Source organism: Leptonychotes weddellii, chromosome 15 (assembly GCF_054177405.1).
Source record: "Leptonychotes weddellii isolate Sample4059 chromosome 15, ASM5417740v2, whole genome shotgun sequence".
NCBI classification, from domain to species: Eukaryota; Metazoa; Chordata; class Mammalia; order Carnivora; family Phocidae; genus Leptonychotes; species Leptonychotes weddellii.
In genome coordinates, this window is record NC_138383.1 from 31,183,093 (window position 1) to 31,197,405 (window position 14,313).

The 14,313-nt window shown below is 39.3% G+C and overlaps 1 protein-coding gene across 3 annotated transcripts in view; it reads left to right on the plus strand.

Moving 5' to 3' along the window:
• Positions 1–14,313, plus strand: part of AATF (apoptosis antagonizing transcription factor) — a 102,964-nt gene that overhangs the window by 22,123 nt on the left and 66,528 nt on the right. For all 3 annotated transcript variants that reach the window (XR_014140549.1, XM_081805326.1, XM_081805327.1), the window contains exon 5: positions 12,620–12,734. Coding sequence is in view for 2 of the 3 variants with exons in the window: in XM_081805326.1 (XP_081661452.1) it covers positions 12,620–12,734 (115 nt within the window). In the remaining variant the exon portion in view is untranslated. The remainder of the gene's footprint in view (positions 1–12,619; positions 12,735–14,313) is intronic.

A 14,313-nucleotide genomic window follows, 5' to 3' on the forward strand; every position in this document is an offset into this window, starting at 1 on the left:
ATCATGACCTGAGCCGAAGGCAGACGCTTAACGACTGAGCCACCCAGGTGCCCCCCTAATGCATTTTCCTAATAGTAGCTGGTCTGTCTTTAAAAATACTATGAGAGGGGCGCCTGGGTGGCTCAGTCGTTAAGCGTCTGCCTTCGGCTCAGGTCATGATCCCAGGGTCCTGGGATCGAGCCCCGCATCGGGCTCCCTGCTCGGCGGGAAGCCTGCTTCTCCCTCTCCCACTCCCCCTGCTTGTGTTCCCTCTCTCGCTGTGTCTCTCTCTGTCAAATAAATAAAATCTTTAAAAAAAAATACTATGAGAAGCTGCAAAGCATTTTCAAGAGTGGAGACATTTTTCCTCTGATATTTATGAAACTTGCTAGGGATTTTGTGGGACTTAATTTGTCCTTATGTTCTTATAGATATAGATATATAAAATCCATATATATTTTTATATAAGTGTGTGTATATAATATTCACTGTAAAAATATATATACAGTATCAATGTGTGTAAAGGAAAATAAAATTTCTCTCACTTTCCCAAATCCCTGTACCTTCTTCTCAGAGAAAACAATATGAAGTGGATTATCCCAGACATTTTAATATGTATATATTTTTTTCCATTAAGTTTTAGTGGAAGCTTGATGAGGGGATGGGAAGACCAGTTTGAGGGAAAAAAAAATAGGCTATAAGGTTGCTTGAGAATTATATTAGAGAAAATTTCAATATCATGATACCTTTAAGACATAATTCTCTGTTATTATAATTATTATATTTATAACCTGACCCCAGATATGTTTATCCATATGATTAGCTTTGAAAGTTTGTTATACTTGGACTGCACTTGAATTTAGCTGCACTTCTTTGGTCATTTTTAATTAACTTTCATATAATATTGATTGTTTTGCTTGGTGTTTAGTTTCAGATCTATCACAGTCTGTTTTTCTTGAGGCAGTTGGATAAATTTGCCTCCGGATAATACCCAAAATGCTACTATTTTGAGAAGAGTTCTTACTAGCTATTCATACTATTTCATACAAGGAAAATTTTTTAATTTATTATTATTATTTTTTAAGGAATCTCTGCCCAATGTGGGGCTCAAACTCATGACCCCAAGATCAAGAGTTGCACACTCTACCAACTAAGCCAGCCAGGTGCCCCCATACAAGGAAAATTTTTATGTGTAGACAAGCTATTTAGACAATCTTAAAGATTCTTACATTCTCAAGAAGGTACATGAGTGTTATGTGGTGAGGGTTGGGGGGAAGGGTAGAGACAGACATTCTAACTCAAGTTCTAATTAGAAAGCATTTCTGGTGTCCTCAGTAAGACTCATAAGATAAAAGAATATGAGTGAAAAGAAATTAAATGTGACAATTTGAAAACCGAGATGATCAATTATCAATTTACTTCTATCTCGGTATTTTCATTGTGCAAGTACATTGTCAGATGCCCTTATACTTAATAACTAATAAAAATAGCTCCAATTTGGTACTTGTGCGCTACTGTCCAGGCACTGTGTTAAGTTCTTTACAAATGTCTCATTTAGTCCCCACAGTAGCCTATGAAGTAGGTGCCACTAACTGAATGTGCCGGACATAGGAAGACGTGAAGCCTTGGAGAGGGTTAAGGAACTTGCTTAAGGTCACAGAGGCAAAGTCAGTGTGGAAACCGGGGTCTGCTCCACTTCATAACCTCTGCTCTTGGCCACACCACCCAAGCACTGTGCATGCAGTTGAACTCTTTTGTCTGTTGGGTTTTGGGTTTTTGTTTTGTTTTTTTAAGATTTATTTATTTATTTGAGAGAGAGCTCACATGAGTCGGGGGGAGGGGCAGAGGGAGAGAGAGAGTCCCAAGCAGATGTCCCACTGAGCGCGAAGCCCGACCCCAGTATATATCTTTTCCAAGTTTTTTCCCCACCATGGGCACGTAGTTAGAACTAAAGTGGAACCATATTCTATATTCTGTTTTGCAGTCTGTTTTTTTTCCCACGTAACAAAGATTATGAATGTTTTTCCATGTCATTAAATACTGTTCAATAGGATTATTTTTAATGGCAGCATAGACTTTCCATCATAGGGATAGTTTAACCAGTTCTTTATTGTTGGACATTTGGATTGTTTCCATGTTTTCATTTTTATAAATAATGTAATAAACATCATTGTTATTAAATCTTTACTTACATCCATGATTACTTTGTTGAGTAAAATAAATTTCTAGATGTGGAATTAGTATGTGTTCTAAGGATATGTGAAATTTTAAGGCTTTTGATCTGTATCACCAAATCGCCCTCCAGGAAGGTTGTATCACTTTACATTCTGACCTTCTTTATATGAATGTCAGTTTCCCTTATCCTTGTCAACACCAGACTTTATAATTTTGTTTCATCTTTGTCACTTTGATAAATGGAAAATGGTTTCTGCTTATTTTGGTTTACATTTTTTTAAATTTACACTTCCCAGTGTTTAATGAGGGTAAACATTTTTTTCCCTTACATTTATTGGTCCGTGGCATTTCTTTTGTGAATCACACAGGGGAGATTTTAAACTAGCTCTAGGGATAGATGATCTCCTTATCAGTCAAACTTATGGCCACCTCTGATTTCTCCTGCCTTTGTTTTTTTGTTTTTTTTTTTTAAGATTTTATTTATTTATTTGACAGAGAGAGAGCACAGGCAGGGGAGTGGCAGGCAGAGGCAGAGGGAGAAGCAGGCTCCCCACAGAGCAGGGAGCCCAATGTGGGACTTGATCCCAGGACCCTGGGATCATGACCTGAGCTGAAGGCAGTCGCTTAACCAACTGAGCCACCCAGGCACCCTCTCCTGCCTTTATTTTAATCTGTTTCTCCTTGTTTGATTTTCTGTCAACAGGCAGAATTCTACCTCAGAAGACCTCTTTGTATTATTGTATATATTTAATCTTAATTACTTTTTTTGATAGTCATAAAAGTAAAATGTGTTTGCAGTAAATTTTTTTTTTTTTTCTGAACAGTATTTATTCCCCTCCTCCCCAACAGTGCTGAAATGTAATCTGGATTGTGAAAGTCTTCTTTTTCCCTCCCGTAAATAACCATTTGTAGCAAGTTGGTGTATATCCTTCCAGATACTTTGTCAGTTTAAACTTTTTTAAAGGGTAAATGGCATCACACTTTACATCTTCCCATGTTAATGAATATAAATCTACCTTTTCTTTCTTAAAAAAAAAAGACAACTTGGCTATCTTTGTTTTCTTTTTCTTTTTCCTGAAGTATTTTATTTTACTTTATTTTTAAGATTTTATTTATTTATTGGAGAGAGAGAAGGAGAGAGAGAGCATGAGATGGGGGAGAGTCAGAGGGAGAAGCAGGCTCCCCACTGAACAGGGAGCCCGATGCGGGACTTGATCCCGGGACTCCAGGATTATGACCTGAGCCCAAGGCAGTCGCTGTTTAACCAACTGAGCCACCCAGGCACCCCTCCCGAAGTATTTTAAAGTAAATTACAATCATCATGCCAGTTTGCCTCTAAATACTTCTGTAAATGGCACTTAAAAAATGAGAATATTTCTTACATAAACACTGTCATCTCACCTAACCAAATTAATACTTCCTAATAATCCTAATGATATGTCCACTCCATATTTCGATTACTTGAGTTATCCCAAAAAGTATTTTATAGTTTAGTTTATTCAGAACAAGTTCTGTTTATAATTACCCTTTCCAACAGCTGCACAGAAAGTTATCTGGCTAAAATAAATTCATTTAACCAATCACCTATAAATGGGCACTTAATATGTTTGCAATTTTTACCAGTTATAAACAATGCTAAAAATAATGTTTTTGTACCTGCCTCTTTGCTTTCTTATCTGATGATTTCGTTAGGATTAATTTCTAGAAATGGAATAGTAGGGTCAGGTGGTATGCATGTGCAAACCTTTGATACATTTTCCAGATTGCTTTCTGGATATGTCGTGCTAATTAAACTCTTATCGGTTGTATATGGAGCGTGCCTCTTTCCTCACATTCTTGCCAGCATCAGGTAATATCAGAAAAATATCACATTGTTTTAGGTTTCTTTTTCTTTTTTTTTCTTTTCCTTAAGTGAGGCCAAACATCTGTTCTGATGTGTTTGGCCATTTGAATTTTGGAGACTATTAAATCATTTCTTACCATTCTTTTTTTTCATCTTAAGCGAATATCCCTTCATTTTGCCTTACTAGGCCTGCCTTCTGTCCATATAGATTTGGGCTTCCTTTATTTTCTCCACTTTGTTTTTCCTAGTGTGGGAACCAGATTTGGACATAGCATTTTAACAGAGTCTGACTAGTATTGTGTTTTTTGTTTTTATCATGTAGTGGTATTAGGGAGGGAGGGCAGTTTTGTCATTCCTTTTTTTTTTTTAAGATTTTATTTATTCATTTGAGAGAGAGCGTGGGACAGAGAGAGAGAGCATGAGCGGGGGGGAGGAGCAGAGGGAGAGGGAGAAGCAGGGTCCCCGCAGAGCAGGGATCCCGATGCGGGACTCGATCCCAGGACCCCGGGATCATGACCTGAGCCGAAGGCAGACGTTTAACCGACTGAGCCACCCAGGCGCCCGTGTTTTGTCATTTCTTATAATTGGAAATGTCATTATACTTTGCTTTCCAGATTGTTTTGATACATGACTATTTAAGGATACATTGATGGAGAAAATGAACAATGTGTAGTTCTTTTTAAAGCTTGTAGTAGTGTTTAATTTTCTTCATCGGTATGACGGCAGTATAATAGTACCCACCTCCAAGGGTTATTGAGAAGGTTTAAATGAGTTATGTAATACATATAAAGTGCCTAGGCTAGGGCCTCCCACTTCGTGGGTTCTTCCTGATGTTAACTGTTTTTTGTTTTTTTTTTTAAAGATTTTATTTATTTATTTGCGAGAGAGAATGAGAGACAGAGAGCACGAGAGGGAGGAGGGTCAGAGGGAGAAGCAGACTCCCCGCTGAGCAGGGAGCCCGATGCGGGACTCGATCCCGGGACTCCAGGATCATGACCTGAGCCGAAGGCAGTCGCTTAACCGACTGAGCCACCCAGGCGCCCCTGATGTTAACTGTTAATAGTGATAGTATGGTCTTCTCTTAGGCTGTAGCTCTATGGCCGCAGTATCTGTTTCCCCATTCTTAAAAGGGTTATGTAATGTATGTAAATGAATACCAATACTATACTTGCAGTTACTTCTTTGAAGACTTGAAAGGCACCTCTGTCCACAGAGCTGCCCCCTCCTTGACATTGTGTGGTGAGGATGCAGCAGAGTTTCCGGGGAGTAAACCTCACTTTCCTGTGAAGCCAAGAAAATGATTAGGATGCCGTTTTTATTCAGTTACTCGTTCAACAACCTGCCATTTGCCAACACCAGGTATACCAAGGCGAATTGTTCCCAATCCCTGTCTCAAGGAGCTCATAGTAAGGTGTGGAGAAAGGTGAACCACTTCTAAGGCATAAATATTTAAGTGTTTTCACATGAAAGCAACCTCCCAAAGTGTTTTCATTTCGGGTTGGCAAATGAGTAATGCTTAGTCTTACTGATACTAAAAGAAACACAAAAACAATCTTATTTTCTGAGCCTCTTTTATCCATCTAAGTGGTAATGATTATTATGTCTTCATGTGAATACATTGTAATGTTTGTAAGTTCCTAAATCTGGTAAGATGGTTTTGAGACTCTTAGGAGTAGCCTATACATCATAACATGTTAATTACAGGAAAAAGTTAAGTTTGATTACTTTGCTTTTGTTAACAAAAGTCAGTTTGTTGAGGATACATACTTGTTGGAGTTAGCGAATATGTAGTTCACATTTTGTTTGCTTCTCAGCATTTACTTTTGGAAATGATAGTGTAATTAGATGTTCTGCCATGTGGCTGAGGAATCATTTCTCTGGAACGAACCTATATTTGTAGAAGACCTTTTAGGGCCCAGGGGATATGTTGGATGCCAGAGTGACAGGACGAGGTCTGTGCTCTCAAGTAGCTTGTTACAACATAGCGAAATCAGACTCAGTACAACATGACAAGTGCTATAGCAGTGATGCGAATGATGCTGAGAAAGGAGTGATCGATTCTGCAGGGGAATCCCCATTTTTCAGACCCATACTATAGAGAGAATTGGGGCATTTAGGTTAGGAGTAGTTTCACATTGCCTAAGAGGCTGTTTGTTTAAAGGCTTTTTAACAAAGAATCAGGCTGTCTTATATGAAACAGAGAGGGTTACTTGGGTTGTGGTTCTAATTTTATTTTGAGTAGGTTTTCTTCAAAGTTTACTTTAAATTTTAGTAATATTTTAAATTATAAAAGTAATATATGCTTATATTCAAACCGTTCGAAAGTATATCAGATAAAAATGAAAGTATCTCTTCTCTCCCTGGGTAACTCTTATTAGACAGTTTAAACAATTACTTGTAAATAAGCTTGGGTTTTAAGCACTTCATATTCTGAGCATTTATTCTTTCTGTTCAAAGGGGAAAAAAACATTTCTCTTTTTAGGGAAGTACCGTGGAGCAATGGAGGTTGTCTGGGGCCTGTGAAGTGGAAGGGAACTGTAGTGGATTTCGGGAAGTACATTGATCAGTTAGATTGCTGTGTCCTATAGGGCTTTTTAAGGATTTATTGACATACTTCATCAAGGTATTTGAGGGAGTATTCAGGGAAACCTAAGAAGTTCTGCAGTTCTTTTCCTTTCCTTATAAATTCATGCCTGGTCAGAAATTACAGCTTGAGTGGGATGTCCCTCCACAGAATTCAAATGCACACTATCTATCATGTTACTTAGTGTGGCAGTAATGTAAAATGTTAAGGATTTTTTTTTTTTTGCTTTTTGCTTTTCTCTGTGAGGGGGCTCACCCAACATATTTTATCATATGTCTCTTCATCTTTCCCTTATTTCAACTTCCACTTACCCCCCCAATTCCCCACATCATTCTCTTAAGAGAAAAATATAAGTTTTGTCCACCGAGTCCTCTTTCTTACTTGATTTAATATGTCTTGGGTTGAATGTTTCTCACAAAAACACTTCGCATTCAGCATTAGCCTATCAAACCGTTTCCTCCATGGACTCCTCCATAGACTGCACACCTTCTACTGTGGTGCCCCCTGAGGTATGGAAACCCAAGGCTGCTTTTGGCTTTAGCCATAATGATTTTAGAATATCAGTCCCCATGCTCTGCTTTGAAAAGTTATCCTGGTGGTTATTTTGTACCATTAAAAAAATTCTGCTTTTGGTCCGCAGAACCAACCAACCAACACACGGAGGTAGAACTCCTTATCCTGTTCCACTTAAAACCACAGTCCTCGTAATAACACATCCACTTATCCAGATCTGGGAATACATATGTGCACACACCTCTATATGTGTATACATACGTGGATATATAAAAATTCCAGTTGGACACACATTGGAGGTGATGGCAATTCATCCATATGGTTGGTGTTCAGGAATTTGTAACCTGCAGTACTCTTTCTTACTGGTAACGCCATTCTGCTTGGGGAATATACAACAAGCCCAAACAGTAATACTGACAGAATTCGGAATTATGATACAGTGGAGCCTTCACGTAATTCTTTGTTGAAGAAGTTAGGGCCTAAATGTTAAGGCTTATTGTTATTCTGAGTTGATAATCTCTGCCTTGCTTTAATAATTTTTCCTCATGCCTGGGTAGCCCGCGAGTTGCACAATAATCACTCACACAGCTTTGTAATCAATGCCCAAAGTAATAGGATTCCTCTGGCCACCGGCAATTAATAAATTTGTGTCTTTTTTAAAACACTAGCAAGTCGGGCCTGAAATACGACTGACTGGCTCTCCTCATTTGCATATTTATTGCAGTGGAAAAATTCTTACCAGATGATTGATGCTGAGCCTGCCTCTTGAATTCCAAGCAGCACATTATTATGAAATGAAAAATGCCGGCCATACAGTTGATTAAAGTTGAAGACAGTGGAATCGGTGTTTTTTAAGATTGTGGGAGAATTAAAGGCATATTTTAATAGATGTTGACAAGAAGTGAACTAACAAAAGCAAAGCAAAGGATTTGCTTGAAAAGATTTAATCAAACGTCTTTCTTGGGGGATTAATTGCTGGGGATGACTAGTGCAAGTGGCAGGCTTGTGTGGGTTTGAATGAAAAGTATTGTTCTCAGGCCAATATATCGTGTGTCATTTTGACCTATAGTTTAGCTCTGGTTCTAGAGTTACTTTTGAAGGAGAAAAAAATGCTCTTGTGATCCATACATTCTAGTCTAGTATTTATCTAGCGTAATAGGAATGTGGGAATTTATGTATACTTGTACATAAATTATGTATGTTTTCATGTTTATTTTAAAAATAACTGTACAGATATTTAAAAACTGATAAGGTAAGCTTTATTTTAGTTATAAATTCACTGTCTGCATTCCCCCTCCAATCCCCTTGCCAGAAGTTGTACTTATTGGTTTATAATCTAATTAATGAACTGTGCCTATGTCCAGACTTATTCTCTGCCTACAATTTTGTTTATGTTGAACAGCCAAGATGAATCAGGGAGAAAAATAAAGCTGTTAGGTGAAAATGGTTTTTAGATTGGTGACATTTTATATATAGAATGCTTGCATATGGGTAGCGTGTAAATGAATACTTAATACAGGAATCTATGAATACTAGTTCAGTCCTAGCACTGTCGATCAGTGCAAGCAGAACTTGGGATTTTCACCACGTGAAAGATGATGATTTTTTTGATCATGATAAACTTTCTATATCCACAGCATTTAAAAATTTATGAAATGTCTTGATATATAAAAAACACATTTATTATTTTTCACCTAAATTCTGTGGGATACACAGGCACAGGATTATCTACATTTTACAGATGAGAAAATTGCGACTCAGAGATTAAATTGGTCTGCTCAGTATAAAATGACTAGTTCGTAGTAGTGTCAGAATACAGGGCTTCTGACCCTTAGTAAAGCCCTCTTTCCATTGATTGTCTAGTTGGAAGATTATTCCTAAAGCTGGTGCCCAGATGCTGAGGTTGTATCTTGATAATACAGTGAGGCCTATGTCCTTCTTAATCTCCTCTTAAGGGAAAGGCCTTGGAAATGGACCATGTAGGACAAAATAAACATATATATCCTTGACAGTCTCCATTTGTTTTGTGGCCACGTGCCAAGACGGAGAGAGAAGAAAGTATATGCCTCTCTGCTGCTTTTTTTAACTTTTGTAACTCTGACAGTAATTAGGAGAAATATAAAAGGTGAATTAGAAACCATTGGTTCCATTCTCTTCATTTTTCATAAGGTTGAACAAATAGAATTTGGTCCTATATGAGTGATAAAAAGAAGGCTGGCTTTGGTTTGGTTTTGTATTTTGGCTGGGAAGAATCCACTGTTGGATTTGAGTCTCCAGGAGAGTCTTTCCTCACTCTTATCAGATGTGGCCTGTTGTATCCCAGCAAAGGATTGTCTGGTCTCTTCAGATTTTACATAAAATCTTAGTGGAAGGAAGTGTGGCCCTAATATTGCAAAGAAATGAGAATTGGGTTCTTTCTTCTATATCTCTTTACAGAAAACTGTCCATGTGTTGGTCACTGGTGACTTTACTTTGATAAACACTTTTTTTCTTTTTCTTTATTTCTTCTTGTTCTTCTTTTTTTTTTTTATTGTGGTTAGAAGCACAGAATTGCAGATTTCATCTCTGGTAGGTCTCTTGACACTTTGATGCATGGTGGTGCTATCCCTGAATGGAGCTTAAATACTTCAGGGCTACTTTCTGACTGGGTGAAGGGGTGTATAAAATGAGAACATATGAGAGAGTATTAACAGAAAGGCACACTTTGATTTACTGATATTGGCTCTCTGCTTTCTTGTTGGATTGATATGCTGTCTAATGTATCTGCAATGGATTTTTTTAAACTGACTTGAACAAAATAAAAAGGCTTGTATAGCTACTTGAAAGTGGCCCTTAAAAGTAGTAGTCTTTTCGTTGGATGTTTTCACAGTTCTTGGTTATGCTACATGTGAGAGTCACATTACGACTTGCTTGCTGGGGGCAAGCAGCTATGTATGAACATTACAGACTGCTCTGCAGCTTCCCCCCTGCATGGTTCCTGATTTCCTATTTTACATCATGGACACATGGTACCTATAGGAAGTAAGGGACAGGCACCTGCTTTTCTTGTTCTTTTAAATTTTTTATTGTGAGAAAAACACATAACTTAAAATTTACCTAAGATAAAATTTCATTCCTGTATAGTTAACATACAGTGTTATATTAGTGTCAGGTGTACAATATAGGAATTCAAAAATTTGCCCTAACCATTTCTAAGTGTACAGTTCCGTAGTGTTAAGTATATTCACACTGTTGTGTTACCAATCTCCAGAACTTTTCCGTCTTGTAAGTCTAGAACTCCATAGCTGTTAAACAAGTCTCCATTCCCCTCTCCCCCAAGCCCTGGTAACCCCCATCCTACTTTCTGTCTCTATGAATTTGACTACTCTAGGTACCTCCTATAAGTGGAATGATATAGTACCTTTTTATGGCTAGCTTATTGCACTCAGCATAATGTCCCCAAGGTTCATCCATGTGTTGTAGCCTGAGTCAGAATTTCTTTCTTTTTAAAGGCTGAATAATATTCCATTGTTTTTTTTTCCTGTTCTTTTGACTAGGCTCAAGATTGAAGGGCTATAGATGACTTTTTCCTGTACAGAGATGAACTGGGATGGTAGAATTATTCATTATGCCCTACTTTGGGAACATTTAAAGAGTTTTTTTTTCAATTGTGTTAAAATATACATGACATAAAATTTACCAGCTTAACCATTTATAGATCAGTATCAGTTAAGTACATTCACATGGCTGTCCCAACATCCCCATCATCCATCTCCAGAACTTTTTCATCATCTCAATCTGAAACTCTGTATCCGTTGAACAGGAATAGGTGTCCATTCCCTTCTCCCTGGACCCCCGACCGCCACTGTTCTGCTTTCTGCTTCTGTGAATTTGACTGTTCTAGGCCCCTCGTGTAAGTGGAATCACACAGTACTTGGGCTTTTGCAACTGGCTTATTTCACTTAGCATAAGATTTTCAAGGTTAGGTCTTGGGAATTTTGAAAACTACTTTGCAAATGCAAAATTGGTTTGTGGTTTCACTTTGGAAAACATGGGCTCTGTCTCTTAAGATATAACCTTTTCTAGAAAAGGCACTAAAAACCATGGTTAATGCTAACTGAAGTTTGTGTGAGCTAAAGTCCCTATGGAATATAAAGTAACAACGAATGTAGGGATTGCTAAATGAAAGTAGGGGTGCTTGTGAGGTTACATTTATTTAAGGGAAAGAGGGAAGGTGTGAGAGAAGCATGGCCAGGGATGAATGGACAGCTATTACTGATAATAAGAATGGAAAAATCACACAATTTAGCAATGGATTAAATATATAGAATAAGGGCACCAAAATGTCAGTGATCGCCTAAGAAAACACATTAAACAGAGAAAATCAGACAAGGGAGAAATATTAGGTAGGAAGAACAAAGTTCTGTTTCTGACATGGTATATTTGGAGGAGTGATGGAGCATCCATGCGAAGATTTTCTTGCAGTTACTGGAAATGTGGAAGCTCGATAATAGGAGAAATGTCTGAGCTACCAACGCATAAATAGTGATTATCAGTGTCTAGTTAGCCCCTTTAACAGGATTAGGCTGATAAAGAAGGTAAGAGTTCAGTTCTCAGAGGGCCAGTTTTTTTTTTTTTTTTAATTTATTTATTCATGAAAGTCAGAGAGAGAGAGAGAGGCAGAGGCAGAGGGAGAGAAGCAGGCTCCCCGCCTAGCAGGGAGCCCGATGTGGGACGCGATCCCAGGACTCTGGGATCATGACCTGAGCCGAAGGCAGACGCTTAACCATCTGAGCCACCCAGGCGCCCCTCAGAGGGCCAGTTTTTAACCGGAAAGTTCTTAGCCGTAGACTGTATACTTCATCCTGACTAGCTTTGTTACAAATGCATCCTGTCGGCTATGTGGAGAACCAGGTAAGAACATGTTCTCGATGCGCAGAATTTTAATACACAATACAGTACTGCAAATAGTAAGTCATTAACTTGGGTTTTCATACGTGAACAAGAACTTTTCATGGGCATGTGTGCGGGGAGATTGTGTGTATGAGGTGGCAGCTCAAACCAGAGGCAAATGCGATCTCCTGAGGGAGGGCGGCAGCGGTGGTGGCGGTAGGGAGCCCAGGACAAAGTTGTGCTCTTGAGAAGAGGAGGAATTGCTTAAGGAGTTGATTGATAGAGGGGTAATCCAGGAGGTCGCTGGGTTACCTGTACAAACTGGCACCATAGGGAAAAACGATTGGTTATGACAGGCAGGGAAGGAGTTTGTCAATCTTACTAAATTTGAGAACTCACAGTAAATTGCAGACCCTTTCCTACACACCTTACATGTGTTACCTCACTTGTTCCCCACAACAAGCCTGTGAAGTAGGCACTGGCATTATCTCCTTTCAAGAATTCTGTGTTTCAGAGAGTTCTTAGTCCCCAGCTGCCCTTTGCCTGCCCCCCTACCCCGGCCAGAACTGCTCAGGAGTCATGAGTTACAGGCATTGCCTGCTTTGGGGAATTGTAGATAATTGATTGTTCCTTCTCTGTGCTCTATTTCCCAGGTCACAAGGCCCTTAAAGCATTATTGAGGTCATTGGCAGATCTTCAGGAAGAGTTACTTTTCCAGTACCCAGACACTAGATATTTAGTAGATGGGACAAAGCCCAGAGCAGAAAGGTAAGGAAGGAATGGAGCTGTGGGGTTGCTTATTTTAATCTGAGTAGTTTCCCATCATTTTTTGAAAAAGAAAGCCAAATCTTCTGCAGACTCAGTAAACAGAAAGACCTTCTACATTTAACTGGTGGCCAGGATGGCACATAAATTGGGAATTAGGTTTTCCATTTTTATATTTACTTGTGCCTGCTTTTCTTTGTGGGCTTCCGTAAAAGGCTTGCCTTTTCTTTAGACCTATTGAAATTAGGAGATGAGGGGTGCCTGGGTGGCGCAGTCGGTTGAGTGTCCCGACTCCTGGCTTTGGCTCAGGTTGTGATCTCAGGGTGGTGAGATCGAGCCCTGTGTCAGGCTTTGCATTCAGCGTGGAGTTGGCTTGAAACTCTCCCTCCTCTTCCCCTCCCCACCTCAAATAAATAAATAAATAAATCTTTAAAAAAGAAATTAGGAGATGAAAGCACATTTTGTCATTTTAAATCGTTTTTTTTTTTTTTAAGATTTTGTTAAGAGAGTGAGCGCATGGGGGTTGGGCAGAGGGAGAGGGAGAAGCAAACTCCCCTTTGAGCAGGCAGCCAGATGTGGGACTTGATCCCAGGACCCTGAGATCATGACCTGAGTCGAAAGCAAACACAACCGACTGAGCCACCCAGGCGCCCCTTAATTTTAATTCTTTTGTTTTTTTTAAGATTTTATTTATTTGACAGAGAGCACAGCAGCACAAGCAGGCAGAGGGAGAGGGAGAAGCAGGCTCCCTGCTGAGTAAGAGGCCCGATGCAGGGACCCGATCCCAGGACCGTGGGATCATTACCTGAGCTGAAAGCAGATGCTTAACCAGCTGAGCCACCCAGGAGCCCCTTTATTTTTTTCTTCTTTTTCTTTCTTTCTTTCTTTCTTTTTCTTCTTTCCTTCTTTTTTTTTTTTTTAAGATTTTATTTATTTATTTGTTGGTGGGGGAAGGAGAGAGAGAGAGCACAAGCATTGGGGAATGGCAGGCAGAGGGAGAAGTAGGCTTTCTGCTGAGCAAAGAGCCCGATGCGAGGCTCTATCCCAGGACCCTGGGGTCATGCCCTGAGCCAAAGGCAGCCGCTTAACTGACTGAGCCACCCAGGCGTCCCTTAATTTTAATTCTTAATTAATGTTTGTGAAGCACTTTGTGCCAATACCATGGAGTTGCTGGTCACAGCCATCTCCTTTTCAGTGAGGAAAGGAGTTACTTTGAAGGGTGGAAAATTTTCAGAAAAGCATGGAATAAACAAACTGTTTACTTTTTCTGAAGTTGTCACATTTGATGAAGGATTTCCACAGCTCCCCCGCCCCCCACCCGTTGTTTGAACCTGCTGTATATGGTACCTGCTTGCATTTTTTTCCTTTGGGCTTATCCTTTGCTCCATTCTTTTTTACTGAATTAGTTAGAGGGACAACAAGTAAGCTCAAATTTATTGAGCACCTACAATGTGTTGGGGTCGGTAGTCCAGGGAGTATACGTGGCTTGAGAGAGGCTGTATTACTTTCTCTGAGCAGTTGCCTTTATTGCAATTTAGTTCCCATTCTGTTGCCCACCGCTTTGAGTTTTCTTCACATTCAG